The sequence below is a fragment of the Trichomycterus rosablanca genome, chromosome 13 (assembly GCF_030014385.1).
Source record: "Trichomycterus rosablanca isolate fTriRos1 chromosome 13, fTriRos1.hap1, whole genome shotgun sequence".
Taxonomy (NCBI): domain Eukaryota; kingdom Metazoa; phylum Chordata; class Actinopteri; order Siluriformes; family Trichomycteridae; genus Trichomycterus; species Trichomycterus rosablanca.
This window is the reverse complement of record NC_086000.1, coordinates 5408239-5426790: the sequence shown is the minus strand read 5'-3', so window position 1 is coordinate 5426790 and position 18552 is coordinate 5408239. Positions and strand designations below refer to the sequence as shown.

General features: G+C 38.6%; 1 protein-coding gene across 2 annotated transcripts; it reads left to right on the top strand.

The window, feature by feature from the left end:
• Positions 1-14012: 14012 nt before the first annotated feature.
• Positions 14013-16134, top strand: pomca (proopiomelanocortin a). Of its 2 annotated transcripts, XM_063006865.1 has the most exons (3): positions 14013-14101; positions 14396-14525; positions 15565-16134. In XM_063006865.1, exons 2-3 carry the CDS (start codon positions 14406-14408, stop codon positions 16099-16101), a joined length of 657 nt encoding a protein of 218 aa, XP_062862935.1. In that variant the 5' UTR covers positions 14013-14101; positions 14396-14405; the 3' UTR covers positions 16102-16134. The 2 variants fall into 2 exon arrangements, with proteins under 2 accessions (XP_062862935.1, XP_062862934.1); XM_063006864.1 differs by lacking the exon at positions 14013-14101 and having other exon boundaries at positions 14251-14525.
• The last annotated feature ends 2418 nt before the right edge of the window (positions 16135-18552 follow it).

Genomic DNA, 18552 nt, shown 5'->3' with positions numbered 1-18552 from the left:
CTCAGTTGCACGTGTCCAACAGGTTTTCCCCACTCAGTGAGCCACCCGCTGAGCAGCCTGTTAATGTAAGTGCTCTGGTTATAGGAGATTCTCAGCTCCGACACGTGCGTATTGCAACCCCCATAGAGACACCAGCAACCATAGTCACCTGTATTCCGGGGGCCAGGGCGCCTGACATCAGAGCAAACCTGAAAGTGCTGGCTAATGCTAATCGTAGATTTTCGAAGATTGTTATCCACGTCGGCACTAATGATGTTCGTTTACGGCAGTCTGAGGTTACTAAGAGTAATGTTAAAGAGGTGTGTGAGTTAGCTAGGTCGATGTCTGAGGCAGTAGTGTGCTCTGGCCCCTTACCGATTCGACCCAGTGGCGAAACCTACAGCAGGTTGTTGTTGCTGAACCGCTGGATGTCTAAATGGTGCTCAGAAAACTGCATTGATTTTGTAGATAACTGGTCCACCTTTGAGGGAAGGCCTGGTCTTTTGAAGCGGGATGGTGTCCACCCCACGTGGGAGGGTGCTGCTCGCATTTCTTGCAGCATAGGTGACAGGCTTTACCACCGCGTTAGTGTAGCGGCAGATAGTGTTAAATGACTATCCAGAGCCAAGACCAGGCAGCAGACTAACAGGCCTAACCGACTGTCTGCGAGTCGCCATCGGACGTCACCCGGAATCCTTAGGTCACAAACCATTGAGACTGTGTCTGTTTACCGTGGCAGGTGTAAGCCAAAACAAAATCAAAAAGTATGTCATAATAACTTAATTAAAATTAATCTAAATGAGCATCATGAAAACCATAGTAAAGCTAAACTAAAGTTAGGACTTCTAAACATCAGGTCACTTGCATGCAAAACAGTAATTGTAAATGAAATAATTACAGATAATAGTCTTAGTGCACTTTGTTTAACTGAGACCTGGGCTAGACCTGATGAGTATCTAGGTTTAAATGAAGCATCTCCTCCGGGTTACAGTTATGAACATAAGCCACGTCTTAGTGGTCGTGGCGGAGGAATAGCCGCAATTTATGACAAGGACATAGGTCTCACTGTAAAATCAACTCCCATAACAAACTCGTTTGAAGTTCTTATCTCTGACATAACCAATAAATGTTCATCTGATAAAACTAGTATGTTTAAGCTGGTTACTGTTTATCGACCCCCTGGTCCTTACTCAGAATTTCTTAACGAATTTGCCGATTTTCTTTCTAAATTAGTTTTATCAACTAAGAAAGCTTTAATTGTTGGTGACTTTAATATCCATTATGAGGATAAATGTAATCCACTCAAAACTGCGTTTGATTCTATTTTAGAATCCTTAGGCATCACCCAAAATGTAACAGGACCCACTCACCGCTGTAAACATACCTTAGATTTAATACTTACTTATGGTATAAACATAGACAACCTGGAAATTGTACCACAGAATGACTTAATCTCTGATCACTCTCTACTAATTTATGAAGTGTCCCTGTCCAATAATATACAGCAACCGCATCGTTTTAAATATAAGCGCACTATTACATCTGCAACTGCAGCAGCGTTCATAAACTGCCTACCAGAATTACCAAATATACCAGCATCAGAACCTAAAGAACTAGATCAGGCAACTCAAAACCTAGAGACTGTATTGCGCACAACCTTAGATAACGTAGCCCCACTCAAAACTAAACTGATTAGGGAGAAAAAACTTGCTCCTTGGTACAATGACCACACATGCGCACTTAAACAAGCAGCACGGAAATTAGAACGCAAGTGGCGTCACACTACACTGGAAGTGTATAAGATTGCTTGGAAAGATGCTCTAACTGAGTATAAACATGCACTTATAAAAGCTAAATCTTTATATTATTCGTCCCTAATAGAGAAAAATAAAAACAATCCCAGATTCCTTTTTGAGACAGTGTCCAAATTAACTAAAAACGTTAATGAAACTGAATCTAATATACCGCCTGACTGTACCAGCGATGATTTTTTAAAATTCTTTAATGACAAGATAGAAAAAATACGACTTCAGAGTCAGAGTGTGTCACTTGCCAATGTTAAGTATGGACTCACTCCGAGCAGCATTGGTGATAATAGTAACGAGTTAATCCAACTAAATTCCTTTAATCCAATCTCCCAAAATGAACTAACTGTGTTGATTAAATCATCGAAGTCATCATCGTGTATACTCGATCCTGTTCCAACTCGTTTACTTAAAGATTTACTCCCAGCTATTGTAGAGCCCCTGCTTACATTAATCAATGCATCCCTTAGCCTTGGATATGTACCTAAATTGTTTAAAAGTGCTGTTATTAAACCCCTGATTAAAAAACCTAATCTTGATCCACATGTACTAGCTAATTATAGGCCAATTTCAAACCTTCCTTTTGTCTCTAAGATATTAGAAAAAGTAGTTTTCAAACAGTTATGTTCTTATTTGAATGAAAATTGTATTCATGAAAAATTTCAATCAGGATTTAGACCCAACCATAGTACCGAAACCGCATTAATTAGAGTAGTTAACGAGTTGTTAATGTCTTCTGATAATGGATGTGTCTCTTTTCTTGTTCTATTAGATCTTAGCGCAGCGTTTGATACGGTCGATCATAACATTTTACTGGAGAGGCTAGAAAATACAGTAGGTGTTAAAGGACTCGCACTCTCTTGGTTTAAATCATATCTGACTGACCGCTCTCAATTCGTTTATGTAAATAATAAATGCTCGGAAACTACAAAAGTAAAGTATGGTGTTCCACAGGGGTCGGTACTGGGACCGCTATTATTTACACTCTATATGCTTCCACTAGGTGAAATTATTCATAAACATGGCATAAACTTTCACTGCTATGCAGATGACACACAGCTGTATATATCAGCCAAACCAAATGATACTGACACAATCAGTAAGATAGAAGATTGTGTAAACGACATAAAAAACTGGATGTCATGTAATTTTCTTTTACTTAATTCAGATAAAACAGAGGTTTTACTTGTTGGCTCTAAAGCTGCAAGAGACAAGTTGTCTAACCTGGTGCTAAACTTAAACACGTTCTCTGTTACTCCCAGCCCAGATGTAAAAAACTTAGGTGTCACAATAGATTCAGATCTCTCATTTGATACACACGTTAATAATATTACTAGAGTTGCTTTCTATCATTTGCGTAACATTTCTAAAATAAGAAATATACTATCTGTTAATGACGCCGAAAAACTGATCCATGCGTTTATAACTTCTCGGTTAGATTATTGTAATGCTCTTCTAACTGGATGCTCTGGTAGATCCTTAAACAAACTCCAATTAGTTCAAAATGCAGCAGCTCGAGTGCTAACTAGAACTAAAAAATTTGACCATATTACTCCTGTTCTATCGTCTCTACACTGGCTGCCAGTTAAATTTCGCATTGATTACAAAATACTTTTACTAACTTATAAAGCGCTACATGGTCTGGCTCCACAGTATCTGAGTGAACTTATTAATCACTACAGCCCAGCGCGTCCACTTCGTTCACAAGATGCAGGGTTACTTATAGTTCCTAAAATTAAAAAGATCACGGCTGGTGGAAGAGCGTTTTCTTACAAAGCTCCACAACTCTGGAATAATCTTCCTGCCTCTATTCGGGATTCGGACACAGTCTCAATGTTTAAGTCTAGACTGAAAACATATTTATTTTCTCAGGCTTTTGATTAGTATAGACAAAGGCGCAGAGCTTGGGGGTTCTTGGTCATAGAAACTTGTGGTGATCAGGGATGTTGGGTTGCTGTCGTTCTGCCTCTCTTGTCCGATCACTCAGGTTTGGTGACGGTGGGGAGATGGGCGCTGATGTCCTGTGAAAGCCTTCATGACCTTGTTACCTGCTCGCTCTCCCTTTTAGTTATGCTGTAATAATTAGGGCTGCCGGAGTCTAAAACTCTCTGTAAAACTGTTTGTCAACTAGCATTGTACATTATTAACTACATTCTCTGTTGTTTTACCCCGAGGGCATTCTGATGGAAACCTGTTTACCCGCCGAGGTTAAGGATTAAAGTCGAGACTGCCGGGACAACGATGCTGCTCCTGTCAGATGTGACGGGTCTGGAGTAATTGCAACGACAAGAAATCACTACAGACTTTATTGAAGACTAGAGCGGATAACAACTCTATTATTATTTAATTGTTTATTTATCTATTTATTACCAGTTATGACTTTTAGATCATTTAATTCTGTGTTTGTATGATTTGTGTAAATCGTGTATTTATTTAAAGTATCCTCCAGGCCACCCATGAAGGATGGGCCCTGCTGAGTCTGGTTCCTCTCAAGGTTTCTTCCTGTAATTTTCAGGGAGTTTTTCCTTGCCACAGTCGCCCTCGGCTTGCTCAACAGGGGTTTTTGTATCTGTTGGTCCTGGATTTTGTAAAGTTGCTTTGAGACAATGTCTATTGTAAAAAGCGCTATATAAATAAAGTTGACTTGACTTGACTTGACTTGACATGTAACTCTGTATTGTAGTGCTCGACAAAGGTTTGCCAAAGTAATCCCTCACCCATGTGGTTATATCAGCTATTGTTGAGTGGCGGTTCTTGATGCAGGGCCGTCTGAGGGATCGAAGATCACAGGTGTTCAGGTTAAGCCTGCGCTTGGCCTTTACGCACTGAAATTCCTCCCAATTTCACTCAGCCTTTTCCTGGATGCTGCTTTTGTACCAAACTATGATTACAATCACCTGTTTGGAATCACATCATTATTTAGTTTTTTCACCTCATTACTAGGCCTAAATTGCACACTTTTTTGGAATGTGTTGCAGGCCTGAAATGCAGGAATAAATGTTTATTAATAAATAAAATGAAGTTGAGCAGACAAAACATGACATATCTCAGGTTCAAACTGTCTGCAATCAAATAAAAGTCAAAGTAAATGTACAAGGAACACTGCATTTTTTTCTGATTTGTGGTTGTAAAAGCAAGGGCAGAGAAAAAACCTGGCTTCTTTTTACACAATTTTAATGTGTCATTTTGCAAACATCCTGATTAAAATTCTTTGTTTTGCTTGAATAAAACCTTGCGACTCCTTTCTGTATAAACAGAACGTATTAAATTCAACATGAAGGGTTTACAGATAGGAGCAGGGCCATGCTAACAACCTGGTTGAAATCATCCTTTTGACTCGGCTCCATTTTCCCCAGCTGCACCGCGTCGCTTTTCTCTGCATGAATGAAGGTGAATCAGCTAGAAACCTCCCACTTATTTTATTTTCAGCTCAGTTTCCCATAATTACTCCTCCCCTCATCTGTTTGCACAACAATGCCTGGAAACATCTGCAAAAACAGGTAATTATTGTGTCAAGCCAAACTAATGCGTTTTGTACCGAGACCGCGCTTTACCAACAGCAATTATAACACATTTGCCTTCTCCGTCCTCTTCACGCCCCCTCTTCCGTCAAAAATGGTCGGATAATGCTTGGCATCGCGTGTAAATATGAAAATGTACTGAGATTTATCTGCTCGGATACGTTTGCCACCTTGATGGCTTTCTGAAAATTACAAACACAATTTGCCAAGCCTATATTTTGACCCAACACATTTACAGGCATTATAATAAAATAGAAAAATAAATCCAATCCTTAAAAGATTTTTTTTCCACAAGAAATATGTCCCAGTTATTCCTGTCACAGAATACACTGTTTAGGCATAACATTATGACCACCTTCATAATACTGCCAGCATTAACTTCTTCAGCAGTTCGAGCTACAGTAGCTCGTCTGTTGGATCGGACCACACTGGCCAGACATCAGTGCCCACCTCCCTTACCATCATCAAACCTGGGTGATCGGACAAGAGAGGCAGAACGACAGCAACCCAACATCCCTGATCACCACAAGTTTCTATGACCAAGAACCCCCCAGCTCTGCTCCTTTGTCTACATTTAGGGTGGGCAGCTCCGGTCCTAGGGGTCAGAAATCAGATGAAGCCAGAACATGAGAGCACCAGACTGCTCAGACCCCAGACATCCAGGACCGGACTAATCAAAAGCCTGAGTGACTAAAAATAACTAATTCATTGGAAAAGACGACTGCTTGGAGGAATTAAGGGTAAACAAGTGTTTACAGAAGAGAACAGAAGAGAGGATGTTCTGGTTAACACTACCATAGGTCACCAGGAGTCGGAATTGACTCGGCATTGAAATAGATTTTATATGCCACTTTACATATCTGTATTCATACACAAACCCAGGACTCGCTCGCAGCCTGGCACATCAACAAAATCGATCCTGCGCAGCCAACCGTAGATGAAGACAGGGTGCCCTGCATCTGAGCACTCCCTGCTGTCCGAGCGGTTGATTCCGCATCGGAAAGAACCCTCCCCGACAGTTCCACTCTTGGGTCTGGGACGATGTGGGTAGCAGGGGGGAGGTAGCTGGAGCTGCTTTTTACCCCATGAGTAGTCCCACCCCCCTCTGGCTCTTTGAATTGCCGGGCTACCTTCCCGCTGGCTGCCTTACATTCCGCCACACGCCAAATGGCTCTCTCAATAGGAACACTGAGGCTGAGTGCTGTGTTTCAACATCTCTATTCATCAGCAATAATGCTGGATAAATAATTTCTGGGCGGGGGGGGTTCTGTCCCCTGCTTCATTTTAACCCTCATCTATTGTGTACTTTGTGGAAAGAGGATATATTGAGACAGGTTTTGTATATTTAGAAATAAACATTTATTTACCAATGCACAAACTAAGTTATGAGCCTTTTAACAGTTAGATCAATGGCAGTTAAACTCCACAGGGGGGAAGATCTTAACTTTTCTATTACACTTTAACTTTTAAAATACATTTACATTTACATTTTCAGCATTTAGCAGACGCTTTTATCCAAAGCGACTTACACAGTAAGCGGAACACGATGAGCAATTGAGGGTTAAGGGCCTTGCTCAGGGACCCAACAGTGGCAACTTGGTGGTGGCGGGGGTTCGAACCGGCAACCTTTTGTTTACTAGTCCAGTACCTTAACCACCTAGCTATCACTGGCCCAAATACAAACCCCAATTCCAGAAAGGTTGGGACATACACTGATCAGCCATCTCCACTTCCCATATAGAAGCACTTTGTAGTTCTACAATTACTGACTGTAGTCCATCTGTTTCTCTGCATGCTTTGTTAGCCCCCTTTCATGCTGTTCTTCAATGGTCAGGACCCCCACAGGACCACTACAGAGCAGGTATTATTTAGGTGGTGGATCATTCTCAGCACTGCAGTGACACTGACATGGTGGTGGTGTGTTAGTGTGTGTTGTGCTGGTATGAGTGGATAAGACAGCAGTGCTGATGGAGTTTTTAAACACCTCACTGTCACTGCTGGATAGTCCACCAACCAAAATATCCAGTCAACAGCGCCCCGTGGGCAGCGTCCTTTGACCACTGATGAAGGTTTAGAAGATGACCGACTCAAACAGCAGCAATAGATGAGCGATCGTCTCTGACTTTACATCTACAAGGTGGACCAACTAGGTAGGAGTGTCTAATTGAGTGGACATGGTATGTAAAAACTCCAGTAGCGCTGCTGTGTCTGATCCACTCATACCAGCACAACACACACTAACACACCACCACCATGTCAGTGTCACTGCAGTGCTGAGAATGATCCACCACCCAAATACTTTTTATGTAACAACATATCTGGAAATGTATTGTTTCTTTATTGTATTCATATTATGAGTATTTATGTACAACCCCAAATCATAAAAAGTTGGGACAGTATGGAAAATGCAAATAAAATAAAAATGCAGTGTTCCTTACATTTACTTTGACTTTTATTTGATTGCAGACAGTTTGAACCTAAGATATTTCATGTTTTGTCTGCTAAACTTCATTTGTTATTAAAACTCCATTCTTGCATTTCAGGCCTGCAACAGATTCCAAAAAAGTTGGGACGGGGGCAATTTAGGGCTAGTAATGAGGTGAAAAAACTAAATAATGATGTGATTCCAAACAGCTGATGTCAACAGGTGATTGTAATCATGGTTTGGTTCCAATGCAGCATCCAGGAAAGGCTGAGTATTTTTCTGATTTGGGGTTGTATGAAGGTAAAAAAAAATGTATTAATTAAGGGAGAATGTTATCCTATTGCACACCAAATGGCCCTGTGTGCAAAACGTAATAGCCTGTGTAGTTATTCTACAGTTAAGCATAGTTAATTAACATTTGGGTTTAATTAAACTAGACTCACATGCTTGATTACTTGCATTGTTAAACATCAGTTAAACATTTGAACAAATGTAGCCTAAATAAGACTCTCTCCATCAGCTGCATAAGAGGAATGTACTGTATATCGGCTTGGTGAGTAGCACTGTCGCCTCACAGCAAGAAGGTCCTGGGTTTGATTCTCAGATGAAGTGGTCCGGGTCCTTTCTGTGTGGAGTTTGCATGTTCTCCCCTTGTCTGGTGGGTTGCCTCCTGGAGCTTCGGTTTCCTCCCACAGTCCAAAGACATGCAGTCAGGTTAACTGCCTTAGGTGTGTGTGTGTGTGTGTGTTCGCACTGTGATGGACTAACCTCGTGAATTGTACCGAAGGCGACAAGCGGTGGTAAAACAATCACTGAATGATTACATTATTAATAACCAAAATGCAGATACAGCATTTATTACCTAAAACTAGAAACAAGTTATTAAAGTGTATATTTTATTTTTTTAATTACCCATTAAATAAAACAAACAACTATATGATTTATGTGGAATACAGCAGCTAAATGCAGTAAAGCTGTGTTAGGGCGACATCTGCTGGACAAAAGTTCAATATTCAGTATTAACAATTTTCTCAATTATAGTCTAAATTCACTTAAATCAAATATATACAGGTCCAAAATAAATCACTATATTATATTAGTATCTTTAAAATATCATAGTGTATCTAGTCTACACACACACACACACATTAGAAGCATATTACACATATTTCAAGACATTATTTACTGCATTTACTAAGGTAATCTTATCATTTACAATTATCTCATTCAGTCTGGCTACATTTACATTATATATACACTGATCAGCCATATCATTAAAACCACCTCTTTGTTTCTACACCCACTGTCCATTTTATCAGCTCCACTTTCCATATACAATAACTGACTGTAGTCCATCTGTAGGACCACCACAGATCAGGTATTATTTAGGTGGTGGATCATTCTCAACACTGCAGTGACACTGACATGGTGGTGGTGTGTTAGTGTGTGTTGTGCTGGTATGAGAGGATCAGACACAGCAGCGCTCCTGGCGTTTTTAAATACCGTGTCCACTCACTGTCCACTCTATCAGACACTCCTACCTAGTTGGTTCACCTTGTAGATGTAAAGTCAGAGACGATCGCTCATCTATTGCTGCTGTTTGAGTTGGTCATCTTCTAAACCTTCATCAGTGGTCACAGGATGCTGCTCATGGGGTGCTGTTGGCTGGATATATTTGGTTGGTGGACTATTTTCAGTCCACCAACCAAATATAACCAGCACAACACACACTAACACACCACCACCGTGTCAGTGTCACTGCAGTGCTGAGAATGATCCATCACTCAAATAATACCTGCTCTGTGGTGGTCCTGGGAGAGTCCTGACCATTGAAGAACAGCATGACAGGGGGCTAACAAAGCATGCAGAGAAACAGATGGACAGTCAGTCAGTAATTGTAGAACTACAAAGTGCTTCTATATGGTAAGTGGAGCTGATAAAATGAACAGTGAGTGTAGAAACAAGGAGGTGGTTTTAATTTAGTTATGGCTGGTCAGTGTACTGTATATGCTCTGTGTAAGGTTTGACCCTGGGGCTAGTCAGACTCCGGCCACTATGGGTCAACAGTGAGCCGGCAATCAGGGTTAAAGCACAACACTTGTGCAAAGGTCTATAAAAAGACAGAAAAACAACCAGACTTTGCTGGGTCTTTGTCTCATGTTGAGCAAACACGAACAGCTGGTATTCTGGGTAGAGAGCTGAGAGCGCTCACCCTCACCCTCACCCTCACCCTCATCCTCATCTCTCTCTTGTTTCAAGTTCCTTTCTAGCAAAAAAAGAGAAAGATAAATAAATAGTTTCTTTATTCTCTCAGTTTATCTGTTGTAGTTCTGCTCTTCTGTTGGGAAAGCCTTTTGTCCTTTTGTCCTCATGAATCTTGAGGTGACCAGTGTTTCCCCGGCAGTCTTTTGTTCTCAGTTTTCCCGCTCAAACATTTCCCCAAAATGGGTGGGTTTTTATTTTATTTTATTTATTTTTTTTTGTACCTTTTTTGCCTATTGATCTTCAACCCACCTGAGCTGAGGCATTTTCTATAGAGCCTGCTTGGCTGAGTTGTAGAGTGTTTCACTAGTAACGCAGTGGCCTGGGTTCCAGTCCCACTCAAGTCTTTGTTTTTGAGTTTAATTATCTGTTCCACAATCACACTACTAAGCATTTGGGTCTGGTAGCTCACCTGGTTAAGGCACCTGTCTAGTACGCAGGGGTTCTGTGTTTAAATCCACCACTGGGCGAGCACCAGTACACATTGTATTTCTTTTGTTAGTATATGGTCATCCCAACAAATACAGACAGTTAAAAGTACCCTGATTTCTTTTATTAGTTTTAAATATTTAAACATATTTAAAGACAATGTGGGTAAACGAAAAAAATATTCACCATTTGTATTTATTAAATAAACAATGTACCCAACACCAACTAGTTGCACTTAAAATGCGAGGGCTCAATTTTTTAGGTGTATTACGGTAGTCCATTGACGAAGCTCTATACGTTTATGTATTCATATAAACCAGCTTATATGTCAATTAAACCTCATCATATAGCACTTTTTCCAGTTTAGTTCAGAACTACAATATCTGACATGTGACCACACCAAATTTAAAGCAAATCTGTAATGGATTTCTGAGTTTTGGGGGGCTTTAACTTACCTCAATATATACTGTAATTATGAAGACATGCACTTGGGTGTGTATCTGTATATAACACATCATATTATGTCTATCACTCCAACTAGATTTTACTCTAGGATATCAGACAAGTGTCCACACCAAGTTTAAAGTAGATAAATGGCGGAAATGTAAAGTTTTGAATAGGTAACCACTTAATGTTTACTGTAATTATCAATGCCCGCAAATACAGTGCATCTGGGCCTATATGTTTGGTAAATCATAATATAGTCCTTATTCAATCTTGATTCTATACAACATTTGACGAGTGTCCATGCCAGGCTTAAAGCAGATCTATGATGAAAGTGTTAAGTTTTGGAAATGTAATTACCCTAATATGTGCTGTTATCATCAATGCATGCATATAGACCTGAGCTTATATGTGTATGTTTTTTAAAGCTCATGATACATCATTTACCATAGATCTGCTTCAAGCTTGGCGTCAGATGATCAGATGATCTGAAATAGAATCAAATTGGAACACAGCTCCAAGGGCATGTGTTCATAATTACAATATACTGTACATAGGTGTATTTAATCCCCCAAAAACTCTCATTTCCACCATAGATCTGTTCAGTTTAACCCAGAATTTTTGTTTCTTGTTTTTGGCAGTTAATTATTAATTATTAATTATAATTGTAATTATTAATTATTTGTTGATGAAGGATAAAATTTAAACTGTGGGTGGTACAATTAAGAACTTTTACGCTTTTATGCTATGAAGTTGTATTCTATAAAGTTAATATGAGGGCCTTTTCATTGATAGATGTGGCACACTTTGGAGGTAAGCAGTGTACAGAGCATCAGATGAACTACAATCAGTAATGTATAAGCAGCGATGGCTCAGTGGTTAAGGTACTGGACTAGCAATTAGAGAGTTGCCGGTTCAAGCCCCACCACCACCAAGTTGCCACTGTTGGGCCCCTGAGCAAGGCCTTTAACCCTCAATTGCTCAAAGTTGCTTTGGATAAAAAGCATCTGCTAAATGCCATAAATGTAGATGTATAACCACAAAGTAGATGTATAACCACAAAGTATATCTCTATGTAGCTTATCTCTGTGTAGCTTACAAATTGGGCTGCACGGTGGCTTAGTGGGTAGCACTGTCGCCTCGCAGCAATAAGGTCAATCAGGTGGGGCGGTCTGGGTCCTTTCTGTGCAGAGTTTGCATGTTCTCCCCGTGTCCCCTCCGGGTGCTCCGGTTTCCTCCCACAGTCCAAAAACATGCCACCAGGCTAATTGGAAACACTGAATTGTCCTATAGATACCCAGCCGCTAGATGCACAAACCGGTGCATTGTAGTGCCGGTCCCAAGCCCAGATGAATAGGGAGGGTTGTGTCAGGAAGGGCATCCGGCGTAAAAACTGTGCCAAATCCCACCAGCGACCCCTAACAGGAAGAAGCCGGAAATGCCGACCCCGTAATCGAAAAACGGGACAAAGGCTGAGGAACAAGATGTGTAGCTTACAAAATAATCAATAGATGTATTGTTCAAATAGTTGTACATAATAAACCTCATCCATTAGGTATTGTATTTGCTTTATCAATAGTCTATCATAATTTAATTAAAGAATCAAAGGATAGTAACAGTTATACAGCATTAGATTAGATTAGATTAGATTAAAATACATGAGTCCATTGACATTAGCTAATGGTTTCCGAATGCTGAGGATGTTTTCATGACGTTAAAAATCGCTGCAAAAAAGAAAGCCCATCAGGATGATTCATCGACGTTATGGCCGGTTCCCACTGACTGGGTTCCGATAAACACTTGAGTAACCTTGAGTTTGAGGTAAATTGGTATAAATGATTTTGATTATTGAAGGCACAAAGAAAGCTAATGCTTTTGTGTAGTGATGGTACAGTCCTATTTATTGAGTCAAGGTCAAATCCATTGATAAAATGGACCATTAAGGGTACTCCTGATGGATGGAGAGATAAAAGATTTAAGAGCTTTTTACCTTTTAAGTCCGCTGCACAAGTATGTGGAAATGTCAATGGGTAAGCTGGACAATTTTGGAAAGTAATTTGTTGTAGATTGTTGTTACTCTTATAGTTATAATTGATAGTGCAATGTTCTGCCCAAAGAAACGGTATTCCCTGATATCTGTGGCCTCTTTCAGCAGGATAATGCGCCCTGCCACAAAGCAAAAATGCTTTAGGAACGGTTTGAGGAGCACAACGACAAGTTTGAGGTGTTGACTTGGCCTCCAAATTCCCCAGATCTCAATCCAATCAAGCATCTATGGGATGTGCTGGACAAACAAGTCCAATCCATGAAGGTTCCAGCTCACAACTTACCACAGCACACCTCCAGGGGTCTAGTGGAGTCTCGACAGGTCAGGGCTGTTTTGGCAGCAAAAGGGGACCAACACAATATTAGGAAGGTCGTCATAATGTCATGCCTGATCGGTGTACGATCAAGTTTGTCAGTCATTAAAAGAGAATTAACAAGCCACAGATTCTTTAAACTGCATTTTACAAAATGTTCCAATGTTTTGGTGTTTTTGTCCTTATACTTCTTTCAAATGTCTATTGTATATTATTCTGACACAATTTAATGCATGTATCTGGGTAATTTTAAAAAGTTTAAAGCTTTAGCAGAGGAAATGCTTCCATAATTTAAACGGATGCATCATCAGCCAACTCTAAATGCATTAAGTATTAAATAGTATTAAATAAATATTATTTTTTGAATAATTTGAAATTAGCAGCATTTATCATCAGCCAAACAGGAAGGAACTACATAATATGTTTTTTAAAAACAAAAATGTACATGACTTAATTAAGTCCTGTAAACTGACCCTGCTGCCCTTTACCACACTGGACGACAGCATCATTATGTTCTAAATGACAAATACTTGATAATCCACCTTAATCCTTTCTAACTAAGGAATGACATTTTGATGTTGTTCGGTAACTTGCCTTAAATCATTTTCTGGTGTGATTAATCACGCATTGATGTTTCCTAGGATTTTCCACGCAGGTTTTAAGTGCCGGAGAAGAAATTTTGTAGTGCGTGTCCTTGAAAGATGAGTCGCTTAGGTGGGCTTATAAAAGAAGAGCGGTGAGAGGACTCGGACATCAGAGACACAGACGTATATAGAGAAAAGTCTGAGAGGAAGAGCTCAAGTTTTTGTTTCTTTTTGCATATACACAGAACAAAAGGTATCAGACAGGAGAGAAGCAGAATTTCTTTCATCACATGTAAGTAGTCACATTTTATTTAGAATCCTTGCTGTAATATAGTGCCTGGCAATTTGTTTTTATCATTTTTTTTATTGTAGAGTCAAATCTAGATATTGGATAAAACATTATAACGTTTGCTATTATACCAGGTGAAGTTTTACACTTTCTATACCAATACAAGCTTGATTAAATATATAATTACTTTAAAACTACACTAGAAATTTGAATAGTGTATATAATGCTGTTCATTGCCAAGAATTAGTGCATCTAGTTTTACCATTTCTCTCATTTTCTGTGGTTTCCCATGCTCAGTGGAGTAAATATGAAATGTCCTGTGTGGCTGTTGGCTCTGGCCGTGCTGTGTGGAAGTGGCTCAGAAGTTAAAGCCCTGTGCTGGGAAACTGCTCATTGCAGAGATCTAATTTCTGACCAAAACATCCTGGTGAGACTCTGCTTTACTGTTCATCCATAAAGATTCTGCTAAACCTATGAATATTGCTATAAAGCTCTGACTATCAACTTACTGGCCTATTAACATGAATTTTACTTTTTATGTATGTGCAAAATATCAACTCACTGTCCAAAAATAGAAAAATAAAGTCCAAATTGTGTTTAAATAGTTGATCCCTGTGGAAATAATGTAATTGGTACATGTGAATGAATATAATGAAATGAAAAAATAAGGAATAATAAATAATAATAATAATAATAATAATTATAAATAATAATAAATAATATGAAATATTAAATATAAAATTTTACTTATTATTATTATTATTATTAATAAGCAAAAATTTAATTGTAAATAATTACAAAAGTAAATAATATAAAGTCAGTATTTTATCCCTGAGGAAATAATTGGTTCATTTCAATTAAAAAAATAATAATAATAAAATAAAGTCAAAATTGTGTTTATATATTTTATTCCTGTAACAATAATTGGTTCAATTAAATGAAAGTAATTAAATAAAAAATTGTATATATATATATATATATATATATATATATATATATATATATATATATATATAAATAAATAGATAGATAGATTATATAGAGATTATATATATATATATATATATATATATATATATATATATAGTCAATAATGTATGAATATTACAAAATTAAATAATAAAAAGTCAGTATTTTTAATTTTTTTGCATTTGAAAAAAAAAAAACCCAGAATAAATAAAGTCAAAATTGTGTTTATATATTTTATTCTTGTGAAAATAATTGGTTCATTTAAATGAAAGTAATAAAATAAAAAAATAAATGAATAAATAAATAAAAATATATAGTCAATAATGTATGAATTTTATTAAGCAAAAAATAAATAATTACAAAATTAAATAATTAAATTAATAAAGAGGAAATATGTGTTCATTTGAATAAAAAATAATAAAATTTTAAAATTTTAAAAATCTATTTAACACTTTATTTCTAGAAATTAGAAATTTATTGTTTCCTTCTTTCATCAGGACTGTATCAAGTTATGCAAGTCTGAGCTTACATCAGAGGTTCCTCTCTACCCTGGAGACGGCCACCTCCAGCCTCTCGTGAAACTCGTAGCCAGCGAGATCCCTGCAGCTCAGCCTGCTACAACCCTCTCCTCTGCACCAGAAGAAGAAGCACCAGAGCCCGGCACACAGCACGAAGACAAGCGCTCCTACTCCATGGAACACTTCCGCTGGGGCAAGCCCGTGGGCCGCAAGCGCAGACCCATCAAGGTGTATTCCAACGGGGTGGAGGAAGAGTCAGACGAGGCTCTGCCGTCCGAGGTGAGGCGTGAACTCAGCACTTGCGAGGTCAACTACCCACCGGTGGATAACGCCATTGACCAGCAGGAGAAGAAAGATGGTTCCTACAAGATGAATCACTTCCGATGGAGCGGCCCACCCGCCAGCAAGCGCTACGGAGGTTTCATGAAATCTTGGGATGAGCGCAGTCAGAAGCCGCTGCTCACGCTCTTCAAAAACATCATCAACAAAGATGCACACCAGAAGAAAGATCACTAAAAGAATAAATATTATATGATTGAGAAGAGAAAAGTATTGATTCTTTTATTATGCCTCATATTTATTCATACTCTTTAACATGTAATCTCATAATCAGCACCATTTACAGTGTATTCAACAATAAATGCAGACTTAAAGTGATGTCTGGATTACATATTGGCTAAAGTCAATAGTTAAATGTTTATTGTAAAATATTGTAATGTATAAAAATGTTAACTATAAAATTATAACATAGCCATACTGGCTATTTAAAATAAAGCAAAAAGCGAAACCATAACAAAATGAAGTACACAAGTCAATCACCAATAAGTTATTTATGTTCAAACATTCTTTTTTAATAATAATTAATTAACGTAAGACTAATACTTATATGCAAACCCCATCTTCGAAAAAGTTGGGGCATTGTGTAAAATGCAATAAAATGAAAAGATCTAAGATTTGTTAATTCTCTTGAATCTTTATTTAACTGACAAAAGTTAAAAGAAAGTGTTGGAATTTGATACCTGCAACACACTTGTGAGGTCAGACACTGATGTTGGATGAGTAGGCCAGGCCTGCAATCTGTGTTTATCCCAGAGGTGCTTGATGGGTTTGGGGTCAGGGCTCTGTGTTGGCCAGTAACGTTCTTCTGCATCAATTTCACCTTACTGGAACAGAAAAGGGCCTTCACCAAACTGTTCCCACAAAGTTGGAAGCATACTACACCGATCAGCCATAACATTAAAACCTCCTCCTCGTTTCTACACTGACCATATAGAAGCACTTTGTAGTCCATCTGTTTCTCTGCATGCTTTGTTACCCCCCTTTCATGCTGTTCTTCAATGGTCAGGACTCTCCCAGGACCACTACAGAGCAGGTATTATTTGGGTGGTGAATCATTCTCAGCACTGCAGTGACACTGACATGGTGGTGGTGTGTTAGTGTGCGTTGTGCTGGTATAAGTGGATAAGACACAGCAATGCTGCTGGAGTTTTTAAACACCTCACTGTCACTGCTGGACCGAGAATAGTCCACCAACCAAAAATATCCAACCAACAGCACCCTGTGGGCAGCGTCCTGTGACCACTGATGAAGGTCTAGAAGATGACCGACTCAAACAGCAGCAATAGATGAGCGATCGTCTCTGACTTTACATCTACAAGGTGGACCAACTAGGTAGGAGTGTCTAATAGAGTGGACAGTGAGTGGACACGGTATTTAAAAACTCAGTGCGCAGTGCTGCTGTGTCTGATCCACTCATACCAGTGTCACTGCAGTGCTGAGAATGATCCACCACCTAAATAATACCTGCTCTGTGGTGGTCCTGACCACTGAAGAACAGGGTGAAAGGGGGTAACAAAGCATGCAGAGAAACAGATGGACTACAGTCATTAATTGTAGAACTACAAAGTGCTTCTATATGGTAAGTGGAGCTGATAAAATGGACAGTGAGTTTAGAAACAAGGAGGTGGTTTTAATGTTATGGCGTATGTCCAAAAAACCCTTGACTTGACAATTAGATAAAGAAGCCAAGTCAAGTCAAGTCAAATGTATTTGTATAGCGCTTTTTACAATAAACAACTTTACAGCGTCCAGGACCAACAGACCAAAGATCCCTGTTGAGCAAGCCAAGGGTGACAGTGGCATAAAGCAGTATAAAGGTTACAAAGGTAATTGTTTCAACTAATCAATAAAAATTCTTCTCTATATATACTTCTATATAAGTATATATACTTCTAAATTTGACATCACCTTTTTTTTAATTATTAGATCACCCATTCTGTATTTGTTTGGGAACTGAAGCCAATTTATGTAGTTGAGAAAGTGATTTTCTCATTCTTGCTTGAGTTAATACCGTAGCTGCTCAACAGTGTACGGTCTTTGTTGTTGCATTTTTGTTTTAATTGAAAACAGGTCCAGACTGCAGGCAGGTCATTCTAGCACCTGCATTCTTTTACTACGTCACACTGCTGTAACCCATGCAGAAATGGAAACATTAGATGATTCAAAATGTGTTTATACTCATTAGCATTAGTGCTGCCAATCCACATACCATGACTCTTCCAATAATTGTGGTGCATGTGGTATTGTAAAAATTTATTACATTTTTCTTCTTTCTTCTTCTTTCTTCTTTCTTTCTTAAAATAAATTTACTTTAATTAAAGGTCGGGTGGTTTCTCACTTTTTCAGTGTAAGATGAAGCTAGTTCACCAAAAGGCGAATTTCTTATAACCCTGTTTACCCATTTTTACCAAGGGTGCAAATAATTGTGGAGAGAACCCTGTTATGGGTCTCTTATGCTTTTTTTTATTTTTTGTTGATTTTCTACCACAGAATTTACTCCAGTAATACTTTTCCTTCATTCCTGATAGGGTTAAGCCCAGGACATCATATTTATGTATATTTTGACCAAGTAGATTTTGTCATATTCTGCAAAAATACTTTCAAAACTTATTGTAGTGCCAAAAGATG

What these genes read in the sequence shown, in the direction of transcription:
- pomca (XM_063006864.1), top strand. Translation starts at nt 14,388, where the DNA reads ATGCTCAGTGGAGTAAATATGAAATGTCCTGTGTGGCTGTTGGCTCTG. An exon ending in TTTCTGACCAAAACATCCTG is followed by an intron (nt 14,526 to 15,564) that starts GTGAGACTCTGC and finishes TTCTTTCATCAG; the next exon opens with GACTGTATCAAGTTATGCAA.